Source organism: Lepidochelys kempii, chromosome 1, assembly GCF_965140285.1.
Source record: "Lepidochelys kempii isolate rLepKem1 chromosome 1, rLepKem1.hap1, whole genome shotgun sequence".
Lineage (NCBI taxonomy): Eukaryota > Metazoa > Chordata > Testudines > Cheloniidae > Lepidochelys > Lepidochelys kempii.
The window spans coordinates 61,574,480-61,601,376 of NC_136380.1; the positions used below are offsets into that span (position 1 = coordinate 61,574,480).

At 40.6% G+C, this 26,897-nt stretch overlaps 1 protein-coding gene and 1 long non-coding RNA gene across 13 annotated transcripts in view; both read left to right on the forward strand.

The window, feature by feature from the left end:
- The first annotated feature begins 9,913 nt into the window (after nucleotides 1–9,913).
- Nucleotides 9,914–26,897, forward strand: part of TSC22D1 (TSC22 domain family member 1) — a 134,775-nt gene continuing 117,791 nt past the window's right edge. For 10 of the 12 annotated variants that reach the window (XR_012159014.2, XR_012159012.2, XR_012159017.2 and 7 more), the window contains exon 1: nucleotides 10,284–13,723. Coding sequence is in view for 5 of the 12 variants with exons in the window: in XM_073344783.2 (XP_073200884.2) it covers nucleotides 10,887–13,723 (2,837 nt within the window). In the remaining 7 variants the exon portion in view is untranslated. The other 2 variants (XM_073344830.2, XM_073344746.2) reach the window with 2 other exon arrangements.
- On the forward strand, nucleotides 13,736–26,117 carry LOC140911639 (uncharacterized). Its single transcript, XR_012159062.2, has 2 exons — nucleotides 13,736–23,738; nucleotides 23,994–26,117. It is a non-coding gene; the product is annotated as an uncharacterized LOC140911639 (long non-coding RNA).

A 26,897-nucleotide genomic window follows, 5' to 3' on the forward strand; every position in this document is an offset into this window, starting at 1 on the left:
TTATAAGCGTACTCTCCACTTCATTATCCAAGTCATTAATGAAAATATTGAATAGTACTGGAATCAGAACTAACCCCTATAGGCCTTCACTAGATATGTCCTCCCAGTTTGACAGCAAATCACTGATAACTACTCTTTAAGCATGGTCTTTCAACCAGTTCTGCAGCCAGTTTATAGTAATTTAATCTAGACCACATTTTCCTAGTTTGTTTTTATGAGAATGTCATGTGGGGCTGTGTCAAAAGCCTTACTAAAATCACAATATGTAACGTCTACTCCTTCCTCCCTATCAACTAGGCCAATAACTCTGTCAAAGAAAAAAGAACAGGAGTACTTGTCAAAGAAGTGCTGTCAAAGAATGACATCATGTTGGTTTGGCATGACTTGTTCTTGAGAAATCCAGGCTAGATATTCCTTATAAGTCTATTATCCTCTAGGTACTTACCTAATAATTTGTTCCACTATACTTCCAGGTACTGAAGTTAAGCTGACTGGTCTATAATTCCCCAGGACCCCTTTGTTCCCCATTTTAAAGATAGGTACTATGTCTGCCCTTCTCCAGTCACCCATGAGTTCTTAAAGATAATTGCTAATGGTTCTGAGATTGCTTCAGATAGTTCCTTTTCTGAGATTGCCTCAGATAGTTCCTTAAGTATCCTAAAATGAATTGGATCAGGCCTGTCAACTTAACATCTAACTTATCTAAATATCCTGTAACCTGTTAATTCCCTATTTTTGGCTTGCATTCCCCCCCCTAATTGTGTTGAGTATCTGGTTACCATTAACCTTTCTAGTGAAGACTGAAGCAAAATTGGTAATAAACACCTCAGCCTCCTTGATGTCATTAGTTATTAGCTCTCCTTCCCTGCTAAGCAGAGGACCTACACTATCTTTCATCTTTTTCTTGTTCCTAATATATTTAAAGAACCTCTTTATTGCCTTTTTCTGTCCCTTGTTAAGTATAACTTGTATTGTGCCTTAGCCTTTCTGAGTTTTGTCCCTGTATGCTTGTGCTATTCTTTTGCACTTCTCCTAAGCAATTTGTTCATGTTCCTACTTTTTGTAGGATTCCTTTTTGACTTTCAAGTCACTAAAGAGTTCCTGATGGAGCAATATTGCCTCTTACTATTATTCCTATCTTTCCTTCTCATCAGGATAGTTGAAGTTGTGCCTTTAATACGGTCTCCTTGAGAAATTGCCATCTGTCCTGAACTCCTTTATCCCTTAGATTTTCTTCTCATGGGACCTTACCTACCAGTTCTCTGAGTTTGTTAAAGTCTGTTTTTTAAAGTCCATTGTCCTTATTCTGTTGCTCTCACTCTTCCTTTTCCTTAGAATAAGGAGATCTGTCATTTCATGATCACTTTCACCTAAGTTGCCTTCCACCTTCAGATTTGCAACCAATTCCTCCCTGTTGGGAGGAGAACTGAGGATGTCTGTCCCCTTGGTTACTTCTCCACTTTGTTAAAGAATTTGTCCCCAGTACATACCTTGAACATATTGGAAAATTTCCAACTGATGTCTGGGTAGTTAAAGTCTCCCATTACTACCAGATATTGTGTTTTGGATATTGCTGTTGTTTATTCTAGAAATACCTCATCCACCTCCTCTTCCTGATTTGATGGTCTATAGTAGACCCCTATCATGTTGACATAGCCCCTATTTTCCCATCTTTTATCTTTACCCAGGGACTTTCAACTGGTCTGCCTCTCACCTCCTTATCGACCTCAGAACAAGTGTGTATGTTCTTGATGTATCATGCAACACCTCCTCCTTTTTCCCCCCTGCCTGTCCTTCCTGACCAAGCTATACCCCTCTGTACCAATATTCCAGTCATGAGATTTATCCCACCAAGTCTCTGTGATGTCAGTTAAGTAATAATTTAGCTCATGTACTAATACTTCCAGTTCTTCCTGTTTATTCCCCATACTCCTTGTGTTATTCTTCCAAAGATTACAAGTATCTTCTTGCAGCTATATCAAATTGCAAACTCATGTCTAATTTGCTGTTTACTATCATTCTAATTTCCTTGCAGTATTCTTGTTTGCCAGATTTCTCCCTCCCACTGAGTATGTGTGATTCAGATTTTTTTCACTAACTGTACAGTTCTGGTTTGCATCTTTTCCCACGTTGAATCTCATATTATTATTTACATGTAGGTCTCTTTGTATTATTTATTTGTCCTAACTGTTTTTTCACAACACCTCCCATTTTAATATAATCTATAAATTTAGTTTGTGTTCTGTTTATTCTCTCTTCTAGATACAGAATGACTAATGCTTACCTTCCGTGGCTGATATTTCACCTTTTGCTCAATGAAAACGGGCACATGGGGAGTTGTTCCCCTCTTTGGCTGCAGCTTCTCTCTGTGGTTCATCCTACGTAGCTGATGAGGAGATGAAGCAGGCCTGTGTCAATCTGAGGACAAATGCTTTTGGGGTAGTGGGAGATATTACTGAGCTGACTGTAGGCAACATACTGTTGGTACTTCAGCCCATGTTGTCTCACTAGGTCTCCCAGTGGCTTCATATTGATGTTGAATAGCACGTGGGAGAGGACTGCATGACAGGGGAGGGCTTAAGAGGCAGAGGAACAATTAGTCATAAAAATCCTCTGGATACAGTCTTGGAGGACAGACCTGAGCCATGTAGGGACATTTCCCTTTATCCTTGCAGCCTTTTGGGAATCAGGAAAAGGCTATGGTATTCTTTGAGCAGAACTTAGGGAATGTTTTGATACCCTCTCCACCTTTCTTAGTCTACATTAGTTGGTAGTCCACTTTGCAGGAAGATAGGGCTAGCAACACTGCCACATTTAGCATTCCCAGTCACCCTTGGTGAGCTCCAGGTTTTAACTGAAGAGAGAGAAAGCAGACTTTGATCAATAAAAGCATGTTTTTATTTGTCTTTTTTTCCCCCTTCAATGTGTGGTAAAAACGGAAAAATGTAATTTCACCAGAGCCTGAAGCTGAAAAACTGCCGGGCAGGTTGTTATTGCTAAAACCACAAGCTAATAGGTGCTAATACATTTTAAAAAGTTGTAGAAGATCTTTATTTTGGCGGTGGGTACAGGGGTGCGAGAACAATTTGTATAGTGGGGGTGCTGAGAGCCAGTGAACCAAACTGCAAACCCTGTATATACACTTCAAGCCAAGGGGGCTGCAGCACCCCCAGCACCTCTAGTTCCATACCTGTGAGTATGTGGAATGACATCACTTACCTTACAGTGAGGAATGAATACTATTATCATCCTAATGCAACATCCAACTGCCCAGAGCAAACACAATTTCTTATCCCCTGATCCTTCAAAGACTTACACGTGTTTAAGCTCATGTGTGGTCCCACTGAAGCATGTGCATAAGAACCTACTTAATTTGTGCTAGTGATTGAAAATTAAACTAGTCAATGGAACGAATCACATGACTAAAATTAAGCCCATGCATATAAATGTTTGCAGGATGTATATTTCTTTTGCTTTACTGAAATTGACAAAATCATCCAATTATTCTCCACCCCCGCACTCCCACCCCAATTTGGAATCCCATTCCACCTATTCGCCATTGTCTTTTGTTGACTAAATTGTCTTAGTTTGCATTGACATTCCATTTCATTTCCCAGGATTTGCATAAAAAATATATACAGGAGCAAGAGTGTCATGCACTGCAGAGATACAGCATTTTAAAATTTGAAAAAGTTCAAAGTGAGGATGCTTTGGATAACCTTCATCTATATGAGTTCTTTGGTTTATGGGGAACAAACGAAAGAACTCATGTAGATGGAGGAATTAAAATATCCTGCTTTATTATTAGTGTGAATGACTTTACATCTCCATTGTTAGAGGAGTAAGACAATATAAATATCCTTTATTTTTAGAGCTGGGTGAATGCTCTTAAAATGAATTTGCTTCTGTTGGGCTTATGCCTCTTTTGTGTTTTTCTTCCACAAACAATCCAGTTTTTTTAGGATTGATGCATACAGTAAGCAAAGTTTAAGATGGCAAATTTTAGATTTTCAAAAAAAAATATTTGCAAGAGGAACGGTATATTTTATATAGGATCAGACTTTGCTTGGCACAGCTGGGGTGCCACACAGGACGCAGAAAGAATGAAATGAGTCCAAAAAGGATCTGCCTGCACTCTTCACTGGACAGCATATGCACCTCCAGTTACTTTATGCGATGGAAAAATGAGATGATTGTAGTATTTATTGATTGTTACAGATTAATTTTCTAGGAATTGTGCCCCAGAAAAGTCCTAGGTGGCCCAGAAGGAAAAAGATGTAGCATGTTCCAAAATTCCCTACTCTTGTTTATTTGTCCCTAAACAGAGGCTCTAAAGACCTGCCCCTTATTATAAGTATTACACTCCTTTGGTCCCTGAATCAGAAAAGCATCCCTATCTAAGGAAGAATTTAAGCATGTACTTAAGTGCCACATGCTTAAGTTAAGCACACCCTTAAATGATTTTCTGAATAGAGATGGATTTGTGCATGTGCTTAAGTGCTTTCCTCAATAGGGTCCCAGCCAGTGAAAAGAAACAATACCATGTGTATTATGTGCCCACTCACAACTAACCAAAACAGCTCAGCTTTCCACCATTGAGTAATAAATACCCCAATCTAACTATTCTTTTTAAGAGTAAAAGAAACCACAAAAACCAGTTGAGGAAATCTGAGGGAATCACAGTCTGCTCATGGACATTCAGCAAGGACAAAAGGAGGCTATATTTGGCAAGCAAACTATTTTCTGTAAATTATTTGATCGTTGATTTTATTTAAGTTGCATCATAAATATGGTGTGGTACATAACAGACTAATAAAAGACCCCAAAAGTTCAAAAGCTAAAGGCTCTATCCTGTAAACCCTAATTTAAATGCTTGACTTTACATCTATGAATAAGGAATATTTATCAAAGGCCTTCCAGAATTGAGCTCATATTTAGGATGTAATTTGATGAGTGATGATTGCAAATGGAGGTGAAGGTGGGGGAGTAGAAGAGAGGATGATGGGTAACAGCAATAAGATCAGGCAGTTGCTTTGGTTGATAATGTATGAGCAACAGAAGGTCTGAACATTTTCTTTTAACCTTTACCATTGTACTAGAGCTTTGTGTTCAGTGTTTACATGCTGTAATTGAATGATAAAACAAAGCTTTTAAACCTTTTTAATCAAATTTGCATTTGAATGTAATGTTCATGAAAAGGGCTAACTACTGTGCAACCTCCCCACATGGCAGGGCTTGAGAAACCATGCAGTGACATTTTAAAAAATTACTTTACAGATGGTTTAGTATGATTACAATTCACTAGTACCAAACCAAGAGGCTTAAACCAGCTTAATGGAGAGGGTATGGTATTTTTACTAAGATAGCTAAAATTCTTAGTTTCTGTCAACACTTAACTAAACTTGGAAGAAATTGTATTTGCTAAAGATTCAACACTGCTGCCCTTCGCTTGCACGCTGAAAAATCTCCCACTATGTGTTTTTGAATCCTCCAATAAATCATCCAACAAAAAAAGAAAATTCAAGATATGACATTCCTGGTTTTTCTAAGAAAAAAAGGGAAGCAGAATCAAACTTTTTGGGAGATGAAGGGTGAGAGAATTCCTTTTCGGACTTCTTTAAAGAACAAAAAAGGTTGCACAAGCCTTTGTAGGTCACCTTTATAGATTAAATATAGTCACCAGTTAAAAACAATCAAAAAACAACAACCAATCCATAGAATGCTAAACCACTATCTCAAGTAACTATTGCAGTTCCATAGCAAAACACTTCATTTTTTATTACTGTTAGTGACTTAAAAAAAAAAAAGTACTACCATACAGGTTCACCAATAAACCTGGAAATTGACTTGCAATGTTCCTGTCCTAGTCTTGACTAAAGCCAACAAACTGTGCCTATTGAATGGTTTAGTAATTAGCTTACATCCACATACAGTCGATGGTGTGAACAGAGATGAATGTGTGTTATTCATCCGATGAAGTGAGCTGTAGCTCACGAAAGCTTATGCTCAAATAAATGTGTTAGTCTCTAAGGTGCCACAAGTCCTCCTTTTCTTTTTGCGGATACAGACTAACACGGCTGCTACTCTGAAACCTGTGTGTTACAAGTGTAACATGGTGAAGAAGCTACTAATACTAAAATAATGCTGTTTCTGATATCTGTGGAGCAGTAGCTTGAGAATACGTGGTGGGAGCCAGATTCTTGTTGTTTCCCTTTTGATAAGATTTTTAATATATAAAAGATAGATAGCCAAATATTTAGTCTGTCCTGTTGCAGTAATTGAAGTTACAAGATTGTTGGGCTGAACTAGACATCTTCCTTCTGACACACAGCCTTTCTATGTAGCACCAAGGGCTGGGAAGGGAGCTGAGGACATCTGTGGTTATACATTTGGGGAAGCATATACATGGGAAGGTCCAGTCCAAAGTGACTTCTCTTCCTTTGCAACATTCTTGAAGTCTTCCACCTCTAGCAGATGTAATGAATGGATTGCAGTAGTGCCCACTTCGTAACCATTAGTTGTGCTCAAAGGCAAGGGGGCTGCATCCGGCACATGAAGCAGTCACAGCTATAGTTTTATATTTGATTGATGTAGCAGTACCCTCACTTTGCAGCTTTCCTCCAGATCATAAAAAAGGTGCCAGGCCACAGATTCCTGGAAGTATCAGCTATACAACAATTTCAGTATTCATTTATAACCTGGAAACCAAGAGACAGAGTGGGTCACAATTTTTTGAAGAAAAGAAGGAGTCTTAAATTAAATTTTCAATGAAATATGCTTAATTTGACAAAGAAATTTAAAATGGAGAGGGATGAAAAACAAATCACAACATTTTGTGTGATAATTCCCTCTACTCTCTTCGTTTTAACCAGCTATACCAATAACCATTCACAAGAACACAGGTAAATGTGACTCTGCTGACATTTTATTCAGGTTCACAACGAGATTTTAAAGAAAAGGGTATGCATAAAGAATATTATTTAGGTAAAAGACTCTTATCAGACTATATCATATATTCGTCCACAAACCTAGATTACTGTTTGGATTGTTAAATGTCTAATTTATTGTACAATATGTGCATTATATAACGGAGTTAACTTTCTTATTTGAACTTTATTTTTCTTTCTGTTTCTGATTTGCAGTAACAGAACTGTGAGAACTCAATTGCAGGATCAGGACTTAGCTGTTGTTAACTGGAGCTTACAGCCCAGTAGAGCTACATACAACTATCAAAATATCAAGTGAACAGAACTCTTTCAGCATCCTTGTGCAAAAGTAAATATTTAACCAGTTATAATTTTACTATTTTTTTTCAAACTTATTTGATGTCTATTCCTCATTGGGAAGTAGTTACATACAAACTTTAAAGTTCAGTCCCTTTTTAGTTATTCATGTGCAGTTAAATGTTTTAATGCTATTTAAAGTGGGGGAGAAAAAGTTCTACCTGTTTTCACTGACCACATATTTTAAAACTCACTTTATTTTGCTAAAATGTTCAGAAAAAAAAAAATCCCTTCTGGGCTGAGACTGATAATGGAAAATTTCAGCCCGAAGAAGAATTTCTGAGAAAATTGCGGGAATTTATAATGGAAGGAGACTTGCCACTTTAGGCTTGATTTTGAAAACACTTATGCACATGCTTACCTTTCAGCATGTGTAGTCCCATTAAAATTAAACATGTTTATAAGGTCCCGATGCTACAACTAGCTCCATGTGGGCAGCTCCTTGCACATTTGCTGGAGCCTCCTGGAAATTAATGTGGTTCCATGCAGAGATCTGCTAGGCCACCTCATTGGCTGGATCAAGGACTAGCTCTTGATGAAGTTTTTTCTTATGTCGGCCCAGTCTATACTGGGAAGTGCATGGTGCTAGAAAACATATTTACTCACACTTTTAAAATTCTTGACAGGTTTCAGAGGAACAGCCGTGTTAGTCTGTATTCGCAAAAAGAAAAGGAGTACTTGTGGCACCTTAGAGACTAACCAATTTATTTGAGCATGAGCTTTCGTGAGCTACAGCTCACTTCTTGTTCACACTAAAGACAAAATCTTGTTTAATGTTGTGTTAATGTTTTCTAATGAATTGTGGGCCATTTCCAACACAAATCCAGGTTGAGAAAACCTTGATTATCATACACATTGTAAGGAGAGTGGTCACTTTAGATAAGCTATTACCAGCAGGAGAGTGAGTTTGTGTGTGTGTGTGTGTGGGGGGGGGGGTGAGAAAACCTGGATTTGTGCTGGAAATGGCCCAACTTGATTATCATACACATTGTAAGGAGAGTGATCACTTTAGATAAGCTATTACCAGCAGGAGAGTGGGGTGGGAGGAGGTATTGTTTCATGCTTTGTGTGTATATAATAAGATCTTCTAAACTTTCCACAGTATGCATCCGATGAAGTGAGCTGTAGCTCAAAAAGCTCATGCTCAAATAAATTGGTTAGTCTCTAAGGTGCCACAAGTACTCCTTTTCATCTTTCTGATGGTAGACGGAAAGTGAGAGCTTTCTTCTTTTGCAGAATGTTGGTTGCAGGCTGTTGAAAGGGGTGCTATTTTGATTGGTGGATTTAAAATTACTACACTATAATTTAGCTACCACCAACACGTATATTAATTGCGAGATGTGAAATGTTGCACGGGAGTGTTTCCTTTAGTTATAGCTGTTTTATAAGAAACATTTATCTATATACATTTGATGTAGATATAGCAAATTAAAAAAAGCTGCATTCATTAGTTGAATCTTTTTTGCATGCAGCTTTGAATGTTTAGCACAGCGATGATATACTGTGCTTAATATCTTATCATCTCCGTTGCCTGTATCACTGTAGAAAAGATCTTTGCTGCCTAAATATTTATATATTCCTAAATTTTTGGTTAATCCAGTAAGAGGTACTATATTATCTACAGCACTGACATTTATGAGGGAACAATTGAACTGAAAACATTTTAATGGTTGTGAATTCACATCTTCCTCTGCTGTAGTTCATAGGTTTCAGGTGAGTGGAAATCTGGGGGGCGAGGGGGAGGGAGTTGCGCTAGGCTGGAGTTAAAAAGCATGAGCCCACCTCCAGAGCTTCACCCAATCCAATGAAAGGATGAGTCACACCAGAAACATCTCCACTAACTGCAGTGACCAACTGTGCAGTAGCCAATAAGGGCGCTATTTGCACCCCACCCACCAACCTCTCCGCTTCCCCCACCTAGCCCTCTATGGAGAGAGAGGGGGACCACATGGCAACTGCAGTTTGTTGCACAAAAGAGGCACGTGATGCGGGAAAAAGGCAGCCCTGATGATAAAGCCTCAGGTTTCTCACTCAGCAAAGGGGGGTGGGGGGGAGGAGGAGAAGGAGAACAGCAATAGCCTGGATCGAAATTAGAACCGATGGAAAGATACAGAACTTAACACTGTAGCGACCTCTGCAACAGGATGGGGAGGGGCCGGGGCCGATCAGGTGCAGCCCGAGCTGCGTGGGTCTGAGACAGTGACGTTCTGCCCGGGGCGTGGCCGTGGCCTCTCCCCCCTCCCTCGCGGTACAGCCCGTGCAGTCACCCCATTCTCCCCCCCAGCACTGCGGGAGCCTATTAATAACCGGTGGGCCGCTCCGCCAATGGTAGGCGCCCAGCCCTCTCCCCGCGGCCAGCCCCGCCCACCCGGATTCGCTGGGCCAGCCGAGCGCCCCGTCACCGCTCGGCAATTTCCGCCGGCCGGAGCCGAACCTATTTCTGTCCGCTGGCTCTAGACAGGCCTTTATGTCTGCGGGCTCAGCGCGCCTGCGCCGCCGCCATCTTACTTCCCTTCTTCTCCCTCCCTCTCCGGCCAATCCCTCCCCTTGCCCAGCTCCGGCGCCGTGCTCCAATGCCGTGTGAGGAGGCCTGGGGGGCGGGGGAGGACGAGTCGCGGTAGCGGGGGAGCCGGGGGGCGGGCAGACAGACCCAGCAGAGGGAGGAGGAGGAGGACGACTCATCCCCAGCCTGGTTCTGCAGAGGAGCTCGGCGTGAGCCCGAGGGAGCCGGGGCAGAGCGGCTGAAGCGAACGCCCGGCTGCAGTAGCGAGAGGGAGCGGCGGAGGGGGAGAGGCCGGGCCGGCTCCCCTCCCTGCGCCGGGCTCTCCTGGGGGAGGAGGGCGGCTGGCCGGCCGGCTGGCTGGCTGGCTGCTTGTTCCGGCCTCCTCCTCTCTCTCTAACCACCCCAAAATGATTCAGCTCCATGGCTGCCACTGACGGGAATGTCCCTGCCCGGCTCAGGCTGCCGCCGCCGCCTTGCTGCGTGCCAGCCTTGTACGTATCCGCCTGCGCCTTGCTGCTGCTAGGCGCCCCAGCCCGCCGCTCCGCGGAGCCCCCGAGAGCCCCGCGCCTCTCCTCCGCACCCGGCCGCCAGAGGCGGCGGCGGCCGCTCCCCCGGGGCCCCGCGGCGGGGAGGTCTGCTCTGCCCTGCCCACAGTCACCCCGCTGTAGCTACACACAGCTCGGCTGGGAGCCGGGGAAGGGGGGCGGGCGGTTGCTTTCTGAGTTGGCCGGATAACGTGGGTATTTGCTTTCCCCCCCGGAGAAGAGGGCTCGGGGGGAGTGGAGATCGGAGGGGAAAGTGAACGGCGAAGGAGTCTGAACTGAAAGTGTCACATTCACTGGCTCTGATCTGAAGGCGGCGGAGGGACCCGGCCTCGCCTCCCCCCCCGCAGCCCCCGAGAGGAGGAGGAGGAGGAGGAAAAGGGGCGGTTTAGTGACAGTGCCGGCTGTGCCGAGGCGTCTCAGCCTGCGCTGTGTGCGCCAGCGGGGAGAGGGGGTTGTGTGTGTGTGTGGTGCCTCTCTCCTGGGTTGCATGCAAAGCTAACTGTGGCTGTCTCTCTCCGGGCCGGGGAATTGCACTCTTAAAATAAACCCGGTACAATGCACCAGCCTGACTCAGCCGCAGACATTAGTGCTAGGAAGATGGCGCACCCGGCAATGTTTCCTAGAAGGGGCAGCGGCGGCAGCTGCGTTACTGCGCTCAATGCACCAGGTACCGGCGCTGGTAGCGGTGCCCTCTCCACCGAGGATTATCCGCCGCCTCTGCTCATCCAGCCGCCGCCTCCATCTCTTGCAGCATCTTCATCGGCGGGTGCACAGCCTCCACCCCCTCCTCCACAAAGCCTGAACCTCCTCTCCCAGTCTCAACTCCAGCCACAGCCTCTTGCACAGGCTGGAGCCCAAATGAAAAAGAAAAGTGGCTTCCAAATTACCAGCGTGACCCCAGCTCAGATCTCTGCCAGTATGAGCTCTAACAACAGCATAGCGGAGGACACGGAAAGCTACGACGACCTGGATGAGTCCCACACTGAAGACCTGTCGTCTTCAGAAATTTTGGATGTTTCTTTATCCAGGGCCACTGACTTGGGTGAACCTGAACGGAGCTCCTCCGAAGAGACTTTAAATAACTTCCAAGAGGCTGAGACTCCTGGGGCTATCTCTCCAAACCAGCCTCACCTTCCTCAGCAGCATACCCCTTTGCCTCATCACCCACAGCAGAGTGTTGTGATCAATGGAAATGTTCACCCTCATCATGGTCACCATCACCACCACCTTCATCATCACCATCATGGGCATCATCATCCATCGCATCCTGGGGTGGGCAGTACACCAGCTTCTGGAGGACCACCCCCAAGTCCATCATTTAGAAAGCTGTCCACCGCTGGAAGCTCTGACAATGTTATCACAACTGCACCAGTTTCTGCTGCATCATCCACTGGTACACCTGCATCTGCCCTGTCTAATATTCGCACTACGAGTACTCCTGGCAGTGTAGGTGTAAGTCCTGTTACTGGAACTAGTACGTTAAGTAATGTGGGCGGGGGTAGTCCTAGTATGACAAGCAGCATGCTTGGTAACGTTAATATAAACTTAAGCAACATCACAAGTGCTGCTAATGTACATGCTTTGTCTGGAGCCAGCAGCAATGTGAATATCTTGAGTGGTGTTGGCAATGGTACGAGTGCTTCCTCTAATATCATTAATAATGTTACTAATCCAACTGCAGGAATGGCAGTAGGATCAAGTCAGCAGCAGCCTGCAGCTGGCACATCAAGGTTTAGAGTCGTAAAATTAGATTCTAGTTCTGAACCTTTTAAAAAAGGTAGATGGATATGCACTGAATTCTATGATAAAGAAAACACTGTAGCAGTTACAGAAGGAGTAGCAGTAAACAAGGTGGTAGAGACTATAAAACAAAATCCATTTGAAGTGACTTCTGAAAGGGAGAGCACCAGTGGGAGTTCTGTTAGCAGCAATGTAAGCACACTGAGTCACTACACAGAAAGTGTGGGAAGCGGGGAAATGGGAGCACCTACTTTGATACAACAGCAGACATTTCAAGGTGTGGGTCCACAGCAGATGGATTTTAGTAGTACTGGACCTCAGACTATTCCAGCATCCAATATACCGCAGAGTATTTCTCAGTCACAGCTCTCACAAGTACAATTGCCTTCTCAAGAAGTAAACTATCCACAGCAAAAGCAAGGAGTCCAGCCTTCAGTGCAGGCTAGTCTAACAGCTGTTACTGGTGTTCAGCCAACTCCAGTTAATGTGGTAGGGGTATCCTCTTTAGGTCAACAACAACCTGCCATTCCAAGTGTGGCTCAACAGCAGCTACCATATTCTCAACCCTCACAGCCTGTGCAAACTTTGCCTGTTGTACCACAACAGCAGTTACAGTATGGACAACAACAGACACTTCCTACGCAGATGGCCCCTGCACGAGTTAAACCAGTGAATCAGAGTTGCGTGACCGGGACCATACCGGACTACATACAACATCAGCAGATACTTCAACCTCCAGTGCCTGCTGTGCAATCCAGCTCTACAGGAGTAGGAGCAGGAACACCTGTTCCTGTTGCTCAGGCACCAAGCATCCAACCTTCTGTACAAGTACACCCTGCTGTGGCACCAGCTCAGCCTGTTGCACATGCTCAGACAGCAAAGCCACCTGTAGGTACTAGTGGTCAAATTGTTAACACTGGACAACAAGGAAGCGTACCTGCTGTGGTGCAGCAGCAGCCACCTGTTGCAAACCAAATTACACCTTCAGTTATGCAGCAAAGTGCTGCTCCTCCGTCTTCACAAGTGGTGCAGCCTGTTCAGACTGGGATAATTCAGCAGGGGCTACAAGCTGGGGCTTCAAGCCTTCCTCCGCAAATGGTCATTGCTTCACAAAATGCTTTATCTGTACAACCCCAGGCACAAGTAGAAACTGTAGTTCAAGGAATGACCAGCCAACCATTGCCTGCAGTTAGCCCTATACCTTCTACTAGTACTGTTCCTGCACCAAGTCAAGCTAGTTCAAATGTACCTCCTGGTATACCTTCTGCTCCTGTAATTTTGGGTCCATCACAGAACATAGCACAAGCTTCAGCTGTGCAAAATGGGAATTTGGTTCAAAGTGTTAGTCAGCCTCCCTTGCTAACAACTGGTATAAGTATGCCAGTGGCACAGAATGTGCCACAACAGATACCGCTCACCACTACCCAGTTCTCTGCACAATCACTAACTCAGTCAGTTGTAAGCCAAATCGAAGATGGGAGGCGCCCTACAGATCCTTCCTTAGTTGGTTTACCTCAAGCTGCCAGTGGTGACGGTGGTGGAGCATCGGCTGTTTCAGATGGGAGTGGCAGCAACATAACCTCCTCTGCTTCCCTTTTTCCACTGAAGGTACTGCCATTGACAACCCATCTTGTTGATGGTGAGGATGAGAGGTAAGATCATGCCAGTAACTTTACAAAGAAACCATATCACTTTTATGTACATTAGTTTGCAATTACAATTGCAGTGATTTCATAAGATGAATAAGTATAAGGCTGCAGATATAGTTGTGATACCTGCTTTGTTAGGAAAAACAGTTTTTCAGGTCATGACGACATATTCAGCTACTGTGTTAAATTTTTGTATTCATTGCACTCTGAAACTATGTTGCATGAGTACACTGTCTATGTGTAGTAATACTTAGCAGGTTGTCTCCCTTCATTATATTATATGTACACACAATGTGTATAGTTGACTGGAAAAGTATGCTTTGGAGCGTGGTGGTATACTTAGGTAACTTAAAGTTTTTGGGGAGCAATTCTTAAATACAATTAACTATTTGAGATTTATTTTTAGGTATATTTTACAAGCCTAAGAGTTCTCTCCATCTCAGATTTCCTTTTTGAATCTTGACATCATCATGGTTCGGTCTGCTGTGAATGAATACCTTATGGAAGGTTTGGGCCAGCCACTTCAGGCAATATGGAGGTGGAGTGGGGCTGCTCTGGGGTGGTGGTGGGTGAGAGGAGATTATTTTAAAACAAATTGTTGAAACTACTCTGACCCTAGATGTTTTCTCCCAATGGTTCTCTGCTGCTGTTCCTCCCTTCCAACCACACTTTTGCTGCTCTTTGAGCCCAACCCAAGGCAGTTGGATGTTTCATTCCTGGAGTGTCCACTTTAAAGCCCTATTCTGTTGCTGGAGTTGCTCAGTTCTGCACAGGCCTTTGAAATTGGTGTCTGTAGTACAGTCTCTGAGGAACCATTGTTAAACACTTGAAACATGAGGGGTTTTTAAAAATAGATGAGAACTGGGTATCTTAATTTGTATGTTTGTGTATGTGCGTGTGCTGGTTTCTTTGGCAATGTGTAACTGTCAATTTCAAAGGTTTCTGCTCCCTGTACAGAATGTAGCAGCCCTGGCAACAGCCATTTACAACCATTATTATTTAATACTAATGTTGTAGCTGTATGTGGTAAACCCAGTTGGGATTAGGGCCCTATTGTAATGGGCTCTGTAAAAATGCATATGAGGACATGGTACTTCTTGCAAAGAATTTACAGTCTGTGGCCTTGTCTACACTACAGGGGAAATTCAGTCTAAGCTACACAATTTGAATTAAGTGAATAGTGTAACTCAAGTCAACGTAACTTAGATCTACTTACCATGAGGTGCACGCTATGAGATGCTCTCCCGTCGACTCCCCCTTCTCTTCTCAATCCGGTGGAGTACAGGAGTCAACGGGAGAGCGAACTGTGGTCAATTTTAGCGGGTCTTAAACCTGCTAAATCGACCGCCGATGCATCGTTCTCTGCTAGTCAATCCCCTGGTAAGTGTAGATAAGCCCTGAGAAGAAGAAATTCCATTAATGTGAGAGGAGGGTAACTTAGGACAGAAATAAATAGCCTTGAAAATAAATGGAAAAAAGGAAAGATTCAGGTTTTCCTCCTTGGATGTAGTCGCAATGAGAGGTGATCGGGTGATTTTTTTTTTTTTTTTTTTTTTAAGTCTTAGGTTCATACAGCTGTTTAAGTCCTGAGAACTAGCAGAGGACAAATTTGTCCCCCTTGTGGTAGATCTCAGGATGCTGAAAGGGGTTCGATATTAATGTTAATATATTATCAGCAGTCTTTGATACTGTTGATCATGAGGTGTTGATGTGCTTAAGGTGGCTTTAATCATTCTTTCTAAAAGATCCCAGAGGGCTAGAAGGTTGCTCATTTTCCATGAGGGCTCTCGCTTAAGAGGTCTCACAATATTTCATTGTTGGCCCACTTTCTTTTCAACGAGTATGTGAAGCTGGTAGAGGAGGTATTTAGATGTTATGGGCCCGCTGTGTCACCATTATGCTAGTGATGATCATCTTTGTGAGGTTTTTTTTGTTCTGTTTTCCCTTGGAGAACCTGAACATTGCTCTTTGCTTTTCTAGTGTTGGAAGCAGTAATCAAAACTGATGCTAGCTGGTGTGCTAAAACCAGTTAAGATGGCAGTATGCTTTTTGATATTGGAAAGAGTTTTGAGGAATTGGCTGGGGTATGTGACTGCACACTTATTTTGAGGGTAGAAATCAGCTGTTTTTCACAGTTGATAGATTTGTTTGTAGTTCTTGAATCCCAGGTAGTAGCAGTTGCTGGGAATGCTGCCTTCTTCAGTTTCTTGGCTGGCCAAAGAATACATCCTTTCCCCTCCCACACAGACTGTGCCCTCATTATTTATGTCTTTGTCATCTCCAAGTAGACTACTGAAATGTGCTCTCATGTAGCTACCACTGAACATCACTCAGATGCTTCTCTTAGAGTAGAATATGGCTGCTTGCTTTTTAAAGACCTGTAGAGAGAAGACTATACTATCGCTGTGCACTGCACTGGTTGCTAGTCCACTGCTTATTCAAAGATTATTTACAGATGTTCTAGTACCTGGCTGTCTCCGAGATCCTCTCCCATGTATCCCTTTCAGAATATACCATTAGTGGGAATGTTTTTCTTTCCATCTGGGGATGGAATCCTGGAGCTACTGAGAAAGTATCTTCAGTAGCAGATCCTTGGCTCTGTAATGCCTTTCCACTTGCAGTCTAACAGAGTCTGAGTCTTGTACCTTGCGACATTTCCTAAAAGTGACATCTCTTTGGTTTGGCTTTTCTCTGATATCCTCAGCCACCAGTCTCCTTTAGTAGGTGTTCTTGGTTTTGGTTTGTTGTTTGCTATAGGGTGTATGTATTAGATTAGATGCCTCCTGTTTAGGGAACAATATTGTATTACGTACCTGGACACTCTATGCCTAAGAAATAGGCACCCTAAAATATGTCTAAAGTAAAATGTGGGCTGGGGATTCTAGACTCCAGGCGGGCACTACATTTTCTGATTTAAGATTAATATGTGAACATCACAAGTGGTTCCAAATCTGACAAGGGAAAATGTAGAAGAAAAAATGTAATTGAATAATGCTCAGTGACAGCATAATTGGACTGGTGAAGAAGTTGTAAAATTCCATTGTGAGCATGCATCTGAAGAAATGTCTGACCCATGTAGTATCTTGTGTAAATTATATTGCAGCTTTCAATGGAGCCATTTTATAATTGTGTGTACAGTCATGTGTCAATGTCCTTTTGCCTTAAAATTGTTAACCCTATTACCTCTTTAGAGCAGTAACTGCACTCTTTCCTGTGCCCATTATTAGTACATAGGGTGTTAAATACTCTGCTGTTATCTACACGCTTTTAAGAGGAGAGAGAATTTTCTCTTTGAAATAATAGCTGGTATTTCCCCAATATAAGTCAGACTGCTATATTTAGAAATATAGCAGAGAAGCCATAAAAAGGAACATAAAGATGCACTCCCTTCAGGATATCCTGTGGAAAATTAATCTATGAACTTCAGTCATTGAAGAGAGAGGGTAAAAGCAATAGTGTTACAGCTGCCATATTAATAAGCTGTTTCCTCTGGCTGCTGTTGTCTTAGCCTGTCAGATACACCTCACATTTTGACATGTCAACCTCTCAACTTGTCATCTGTCCTAATAGCTCAGTTTCCTAAAATATAGGCAACTTCCCTTTTGGTGTTTAGGTAATTTCTTTTTTCTTGAGTCAGAGTATATATATTGATTCTTCATAAAGTTATCTCATTTGTAGGTGGCTCTTGTCTCAGTTTACACAGAGACTGATTATTAAATCAAGTCAATTTCAAACAATCTTTGATCTTCAGATGTTTTAAGTATGGAAATCTTTCTTCATTTTATTTTTAATGCCCTTGAAATCTTTCAAATAGATAAACAGATCTTAATAAATATTTTTCCATTACATTTTCATGTATGTAGACTTTGTATTGCAAAATGAGTCAAGATAACACCTTCCTAGGCAGTGCGTTAACATCATATGCAAATAAGTTCACAGTGGGAATCTGTGTGTGCAATAAAGAGCACAGCTCTTAGTATTTAGTTTACATATAAGTACAAAATCCAAATCTGTTGTATTTCTACTGATTTTTATAGGTACACAGTTAATTTAAATCACACTTTGTTTCAATTTGCGTCTCATTCATAAATGTTGCTTGTAATGATGGTAAAGATCAGACAAATCTTTTTCTTCACTTGTTTTCTTCATGCACTTCAGAGCACTTTATGTGTAAGTCATTTTCACTGCATCCTCTCTAGTCAGTCTGTTTTTTCACCTGTTTGTGTGTGTCTTTCACATAGTAACAGGGTGTGAGAAACCAGTTTTTAAAAGTAGGAAAATGATTGTAAACCCATAAAAACTGGTATGGAGACTTCAAGGCATGTGTAGTACCTGAAACTATTTTACATCCCCCATCCCCCCCGCACACTGAATTTCAGATTGCTGATATCTTTAAAATTGGACAGGTGGCTGAGAGACGTTTGCCTGTGTATAGACTCTAGGATTGGTCCAAGGGTTCTTAAAGTTATGAAAAGGGAGGATGGATGAAACCAATCCAAGTGAATTAAGCACACTGGTAAAGATTTAAAAAAAAATGCTAACTGCAAGCTAATGCAGTCAGGAAAGAGGGGAAATGAGATTTTAAGGATGTCGCTAATCACCTCTGACCTATGGTAAGCAGGTCAGGTTGTAGAATTGTGAGTATAGCATGATCCTTTCTCTTATTAATGCTTTTAATTTTTAAGTTTACAACTTAGTGAATTTATATGGAGCTTGTTTTTAAACTAAGATTTTATCATAGGCTTTATACATTGTGAACTGGGGCTGTGGGGGAACTGTGGGGCATCCTTAACATGGCATAGTACTTTAGCGGTTTGCATTGAGCTTCTGAATTTGTGTAAGCTGTAACACCAGACTGTCAGCACTATCATTGTTACAATCCGTTAATTTCAGAAGCTAAATTTAACTTCATAAGTTTGCCTTGAATTTGAAATTGTCATTAAAATTTGCACCCAGAAGAGCATGTTTGAGTCTATTTTAATAGATCTTTCATAATTCAGTTTATTAACAGAACTGGAATAGTACACTTACCTTCTCACCAATAGTGAGTCAGATTGGTGAATGTAGTTTTGTCTTGTGATGCAGAGAACACTCTTGTTGCTGTGTCATGCTGTCGGGCTCAGCTCTGCAGTCTGCACAGAGGAATAGGATGCCATGCATCAGCAGGAGTGACTTTGTCACTGTTATCTCTGCTTTGCTGGAAGCGAAGAGGGAGGAAGCAGGGTACTCCACTCTCATTTTCACCAAGCAACTGCTTCTGGAAAGAAGTGTGGTCTGTCCCCATTATTTCCTGCAAGAGTCTTGGTTCACTCTCAGGCCATGATGTGTTCTGAGACATAAGACTCTGCTCTTCCAAACACACAATGCTTTCATTGAGAGGACTCGGGATACCCATGTGGAAGATGCTCTCTTTGGCACCTTACATAGATGCATTGCTTCCCATTCCATGATACTCTGACACACCAACCACTGCAGCAGTCCTCGCTATTCCAGTGGCTCTACCGAAGGGCAGGAAGAAACCAGCAACACCTTCTGCTATATGCTGGCCTCTAACACTGTTCGATATGGCTGGTTGTCATAGAAGCTGAGAACTATACTTTTCCAGCCAGTAACTTGATCTCTGCGGGAATTTTCTTAAACCTTTAGCGCTCTAGTTTTGTGTGCCTTTTTGTCTTCATTATTTTTAAAAACTGAAAATAATTCATAGTCTGGTTAAATCCTTTATATGTATGTGTAAGAAATAAGGAGTTGGAGCTATTTAACACTGAAAAGCAGCCACTGTGAAATTTCTCAATTTTTTTTAAAATAAATTTAATTCTTGTGAAAATTTCTAGTCTGACAGAATCGGAAAGTACAGCTTGTCAGCTGGCAGTACAAAACTTCCTGCCCTTACTATGTACTACAGTCCTGATGATGAAGTCCCAGTTGAGTAAATAATACTACTTTGGTGGGATTGCAGAATTATCTGGAATGAGTAAAACAGTGAGCTATATGAACCAATATAAGTCCGTTTTAATGAAGTGTAAAGTTTAAATGGCTAGCACACATTTGGAGCACAGACAAAGAATAAGTAGTAGTAAAGTCATTTACCTTGGCGAGAAAAATAGCATGAATGGAAGACCTTTTTTAGCTGGATGGAAACAAGTCTGAAAAAAACATGGGAGTGAAAATAGCCAACTAACATGAGAACACCGGAGAAGTATAACATTAAGCAGAAGTATAAACTTCATGCTTTACCATACACTAGGAGAGGGGCTGCAGGTGAGGGACGATGATCAATCGAGAAATTATTTCATGGTAACAACTAATATAAATGAGGTAAGAGAACTATTCATAATCTCAAAACACTATAGGACAAGAAACAATAGCCTGAAGCTAAGGAAGGCAGGGAAAAGTTCTTAAGCGGAACTGGAGAGCAGAATAGACTCCCAAGATGTGTGATTGAAGCACCATTGTTAAGGAGTGTTTTTTTTTTTTTAAAGGCTAAAGACATTAATGTCAGTCATGTGGTGAGAAGCTCTACAAAATAAGACGTCAGATTGGATGACCAAACTTGTTTTTTCTGGTCCTGCTATCTGAATTGTACCCTTTTGGTCCTTGGCCTGCCATTGCAAACTGTTGACACAAGTTTAATTGTGAAACTTACTGTTGTGCTGTGAACATTTAACTCCCATAAACTCATTGCATGAAAATCACCAAACAGTTGTTATATAGTATCCGTTTTTGGACCTGGTTTATTTTATGGTAGAAACTATATGTGAAAGACTTCATCTCCCAATGAAGTTGGGAAGGAAGTTTTCAGAGCAGAGAATGAATAGAACATGAAAGCATGATGTGTCTTGCCTCTTGGGTAAATCCTTGCATTTGAAGAAAGCTAGTACACATGGTTAAATGGATATTTTATCATTAATAGTTAGTTTGTGAATTGATGGCATGCTAAAGCCTATTGAACAGGGACTCTCATGACTTCGACATTATGTAGAGGTTAAGGGACCGCATTTACCACATTTCGTATGTATGAGTAAAATATTTGTTTTTTAGTATCCTGTTTTAGTGAAATTATAAGTGTTCATAATTTTGTACTGTAAAATCATGAGTGATTACAGTTAGAATGGACCAGAATTATGTATTTCCATTGTACAATGGCTGTCAACTATTTTTCTTTGAGCTAGCCATCCCATTGAAGTCATAATGTTTATATCCCAGATCAGAGCACTCCATTAAAATAGACCTTTTAAATGAAATTTATTCCTCTTTAAGTGATCAGAAGTGACTCCTGACTTCCCTTTCCTCCTCCACCATTTTAATATACATTGATTGGCTGTTAGTTATACAGCAATTCAGTTAAGTTACTAATGGTGTTCATTTATTGTTCTGTACCAAGATTTGCAAAAATAGGCATCTAAATCCGTATATAAATAAGTGGCTTAACTTTCTGAGGTGTTGAGAACCTAACGCTCCTATTGAAGTCAGTGGAGCTCCAGATATTGGGTAACTCTGAAAATTAGGTGACTTATGTAGGTGCTTAACTTTAGGTATGCAGGCTTAAAATTCTTGGCCTACATTTATATTTCACTAGTAGTGCAGAGTCAGCAAAGCTATGGAAAAGTAGTGAATTTTATTGTTTTGCACAGAACTGTTACTCCATTTCTGGGACAAATTCTGCCCTTGGGATTGCCTGCGCAGACTCATTGAAGGAAACGGTGGTTATTGTACAGGTGTAAGGCAGAGTTTTGAAGGTAATTGGGGTGAATAGCTTGGGAAATGACATGGCTTTACTTTTTGGCTAGCGGTGCTACCTTTTTTTTTTTTTTAAGTCAACTTTGTAATCATTGAAGCACAAACATGGAAGCCAGTAGCATCATTTTTACAATAACTTTTCATGGGGAGCAGGAGGTGGAAGCCTACCATACATTTGTGCATAACTCGAGAGAAACAAAATGCTGATGCCTATTGAAAATATGTAAACTAAATGTTTTGGTTCAGTTATGGACTTCCAATTGCAACTGGAGATTCTGTACAGCTTGTGTTCTTCGCCCAACCTGGTACTTCATACTGTAGAATATTAGGCCCTGATCCAGCAAAGCACTTTAACCACATATCTAGTCCCATTGTCATTAAATGATTGATTGGCTAACTTAGTCTGTTTGCATGAATATTTCCTTATTGGTTTGCATGGCCATGAAAAGAAATTTGCAAGACTTCTAGGAGGGATGTATCACAAATTCCTGACACCCCCCCTAATTTTTCAAACTCAGGCCCTGTTGCCCACGTGAACAAAATGTAGAACACTGTCCAAAAAATGCCAAACAAAACCATGTTAGTGGAGTTTTAGGGATGAGATTTCAAACATGCCAGTCAGAAAATTCAGTTGTGGGCAGTACAACAATCTTTACACCATCCTTTTACGAATATGTAATATTTTGTATGTGCTGTCCAATTTTATCTTGCAGTAGCTGTGTGCAGTATGGCACTCACAGCTGAGTTGCACAGCTTTGTGGGTTTGAACATAAATGTACCTCTGGTATAACTGGAGTACTTCACTAGTAAACCTTGTATCCAGAGCATTACAACTTTGATTCATTCTCCAGAATAGCAGAAGCAGCAGACTGAACCTACATTGGAATGTGGTTTTTAAACATGGATAGTTTTATTTGTAAACTGTCTTCAAATAGATCAACAGTGCTCCATGCTATCACTAAGTGTCAGTTTTTAAAAATAGTTGTCAACTAAACACAAGACACCTGAACAATTTTTAAGTGGTGAAAAATATTTCCTGCATGTTCAAATATTTCCAATAGCATGAAACATTAAAAAAAAAAACTAACATTTTTGATTTCTGTGCTGAGTAGTCTTTATTCTTAGCACAGAAATGAGTTTCTTCAAGCACTCAAATGAAAAACCGATATATAAAATGGAAATACCTTCTTAACCTTAGCTTTTCCTATGTCTGTGAACCGCCAGCTGTGCAATGCCAAGGGATTAAATCATCTGAAAGAGTAAGTGGAATTTAGACTTCTGCTAAGCATCTCCTTACCTTTCCTCCACCCGACTCCAGGAACACTTTTGTATGGGCAGATGTACCTAACATCATATATGAATGTGATACGTGACAACTGACAGTTCTGATTTCTGCAATTGCTCTTACGTAAATTATAAGAACAAAAATTTAACCACGTTAAAATTGGTTTCACACACTGGTCACACACTTAAAGTAACTTCACCTTTTAGCAAGTCATTTAAAAAGATTTCAATTTAAAATTATTGCTCAAAATGAAAGCTTTTAGTTTTAATTCTTTACTTATGACCTGCCTTCATACTCCTCTGATTTAATAGTCTTTAGGGGTGGTGGAAAATATAATATCTTCCCAGCAGTGTACACAACTTAATTATAGAAACCAGTGCTCATTCTAAACTCCAGTCCTTGGCATTTTCTTTAACAGCAACAAGTACAAAGCAATAAAGGTGTGGTATGATTGGGGTCAAAAGAGTCCATACTTAGCGTATGAGAGCCTTTTTTGCTTGTTCAGGAGCTCTGAAAACTTTTAGTTCTTTTAAAGAAGAATAAGTTAAAATTACTGAATGAGAACCCAGATCTGTTCATTAGTTGTTTATATATGCTGAACTGAATCTAATATTGTAAACTCAACAGTACTAACTCTTGACAATCTCTTCTTAACTGAAACCCAGAAATGTTCTGTATGAATAATATTCCTTCAGTTTCAGTATTCTTAATATCTTTGATTAGAAGTCTACTTATTATTCTAATACTCCTCATAGTAATTACATTCTAATATCTCAGTCCTGTTTGTGATACAGACACTGCCATTGATGGTCATAGTATTTATATTCTAAATCAAACTTTGAGTCCTGAGATTTTCTTTTATTATTAATTATGGTGCTTCTTTAGCAGGCCTTTAGATGTGTTCCAACGGCTGCTTAATTGGATAAGTTATTTGAAAGCCAAATCGGAAGGCCCAAACATGCATTGAGAATTCTATCCTATAACAATGGAAAGGTATGATTGATTAGTCCTAGAAATAATCTCAGAAAACTTCTTAACTAGATTCTCTGCAGTAGGATTATGCATATGGCACAAGGTGGTGTATGCTAACTTTGGATGTTTTTGCAGACATGGATAACTTCTCTTTTATTAAAGAAGGTTGACATTTAGACATTTCTTATGAATTTCTTCCAACTGGCTAACTATATACTTAACTAATCCCCACAATGCTTTTGTGGTATGTAAATAAGTATTATCCTCACTTGGCAGAAGAAGCAACTGAAACAGAAGTTGAGAGTTTTGGCTGGGTCCTTGTCAGAGCCTGGATTCGAAACAGGAGGTCCCAGCTCCATCTGTAGTCCACTAGACCACAGTTTCTTCCTGGCCCCGCTGAAGACGATGGAAAGGCACACATGGGCTTCTGTGGGTCCAAGGTTTCACCCTTGATCATGTATTTAATGGCAGCATTATAGAAAGGCAGAGAGGTGGTTCTAGAAGAAGTCATAGCATTTAATGATTCAGTCTTACGTGCTGAAGGCCTTCTGCAAGATACTGAATGTCTTCATTTTGCCTTGATGTCTGTTGTATGTGAGGATGCTCATCAACTCATAGTCTGTGTCTAAAGTCTGGCAAGAAAAGTTTCCTATTAAGAGTTTTATAAGTTAGTCTATTATATTAAGGAAGTTTTTTAAACAGCTTTAATGTTTATAAACTACTTAACTAAAAATATTGACTCTAGTCTGAGATTTCTATAAATTACCCATAGCTGCCTTCATCTTTGGGAAGTTTTCAGGTTTAAAAATTAATAGGGTTCCACATACATGTAAAATGTTTCAGAATATTCCTTTTTAAATCTGTTGGTTAGAGAAATGGGGATTGCTTTTTTTTTTTTATTTCCACTTAGTCTTCATCTTATCTGGTAGGAGCATAAAATTTGGTACAAGTGAAAGCTGCTGTGTTAAATGGCTGTACATTAAAATAGTTGCTTAATAATTTACTGTAGTATTCAGATGGGTCTGAGGTGTAAGTGCACAGGACTCTAATCTGTAGAATGAGTTCAGTATGTTAAGAATGGGACAGCATATTGTACTGCCAAATGCTGTTAGTAGGAGTAATATCTTAAACTGGGTGAAATTGTGAGTCCTAAACTTGTTTTTGGAAATTGTTCAAAGGGTTTTTGTGCAAATCCTCTCTGCATTTTTTTACCTGCCAAGTTTATAGAAATAGTGTTTACAATTTCATTTTTGCTGTAAAAGGGAGTAATTATACTTTAAAAAAGGGGAGCATGCTGAACTATTTCTAACCCCTTTTTAAAACTAGATCTATGAAATTACATCAAGCTTAAATACAACTATTGATAGTGTCCTTTATCTGTGCTAGAAAATATTAGTGAATTTAATGATATATTTTTTTTTGAGTTGTGAACACCAAGACTGCAGTGTTGATCTTGAGATATATGTAATCTCTGTTGGAAAGCTGCCAAACATGCTGTCTGTTTGAGAATACTTGGGACTTTATGAAAAGTATGTACATTTTTTTTTTCTGGCTTCTTCTGTTGTACATTTCTGAATGGGTTTCTTATTCCGTAATGAATGGTACTCTCTCTAAACATTTAATGTGGCATAACTTTAAATGTTTTATATGGCTACCATATATTTTTGTTGTGATCAGTATGTTGGTTACCTTGCCTGTTACACAACCCTAAAAGTAGAGGTTAGTTATCTTCTTGCTGCCGACTGCTTATGTTGGAATACAGCGAGAGATGTTACTCAGCACCTTTGTTCCCTTTAATAGGCTAGAAACTAACATGTGAATAGAGGGAAAAACTTGATAGTGGGACACCTTTATTTTTTGTTCCTAAAAAGGGGTTGTATTCTAAAGAATGGAAAATAGAAATAATTTTTAAAAGTAGATGACTTAACACTGAAAGTCTTTGATTTTTTGCATTTGTCAAATGGTTTGAATGAATGGTCCCTACGTTTTAATGTACCTTGTTACTGTATACACTATTTAAATTCTAGAACAAGATTCATTTTAATATGGATGTTAAACTATTAGAGGAAAAGAGTATCTCTAGTTTTTGGCATTCTGTAATGTCAAATACCTGTTAAACAGTTGATTTAATAGCCTGTAAATATCACAGAAGTAGTTAAAGTAAGAATTCTGCAAGTAACACAGTGGAAACTTAAAGTATGTACACGCGTATATGCTTATAAACAAACCTGTTTTGAGATTTATTGACCTAAAAAGTCTCTCAGCTTAACAAGTAAAATAGACCTTAACAGTTGAGCTGAAATGTGACCTGAAAACTTTTTGTAAACTTGAAAACAAAAAGCAATAGCATCAACAACCAAAAAAGTGAGATTCCACAAAAACAAAACCTACCTGTTAAAAGGTTCGCAAAAAGAAAAGGAGTACTTGTGGCACCTTAGAGACTAACCAATTTATTTGAGCATGAGCTTTCGTGAGCTACAGCTCACTTCATCGGATGCATACCGTGGAAACTGCAGAAGACATTATATACACACAGAGACCATGAAACAATACCTCCTCCCACCCCACTGTCCTGCTGGTAATAGCTTATCTAAAGTGATCATCAAGTTGGGCCATTTCCAGCACAAATCCAGGTTTTCTCAACCTCTGCCCCCCCCCCCCCCCCCCCACAGACTCACTCTCCTGCTGGTAATAGCCCATCCAAAGTGGATAGGCTATTACCAGCAGGAGAAAAGGAGTATTTGTGGCACCTTAGAGACTAACCAATTTATTTGAGCTACAGCTCACTTCACGAAAGCTCATGCTCAAATAAATTGGTTAGTCTCTAAGGTGCCACAAGTACTCCTTTTCTTCTTGCCAATACAGACTAACACGGCTGTTACTCTGAAACCTGTTAAAAGGTTAAAAATGAAACCATTTTAGAATTCATATACCTGAATATTTTAAAATTGGGTCTTCCTTTATTTAGGTGATATGAAAAGATTTCAGTGTTCTGTATTTTTCCTGCAAGTGATGATGACATAGTTAAAGTATGGTTATGGTCAGGATGGTGACTGTAAAAAATAGCATCTTCTGAACCCAACAGATGTTTCCTTTATCTCATCTGCTTAATTTTCTGAACGAATAAGATTTTTTCCAAAAAATAACTGCGCTTGATTTTTTATTTGTTTGAGATGAAGA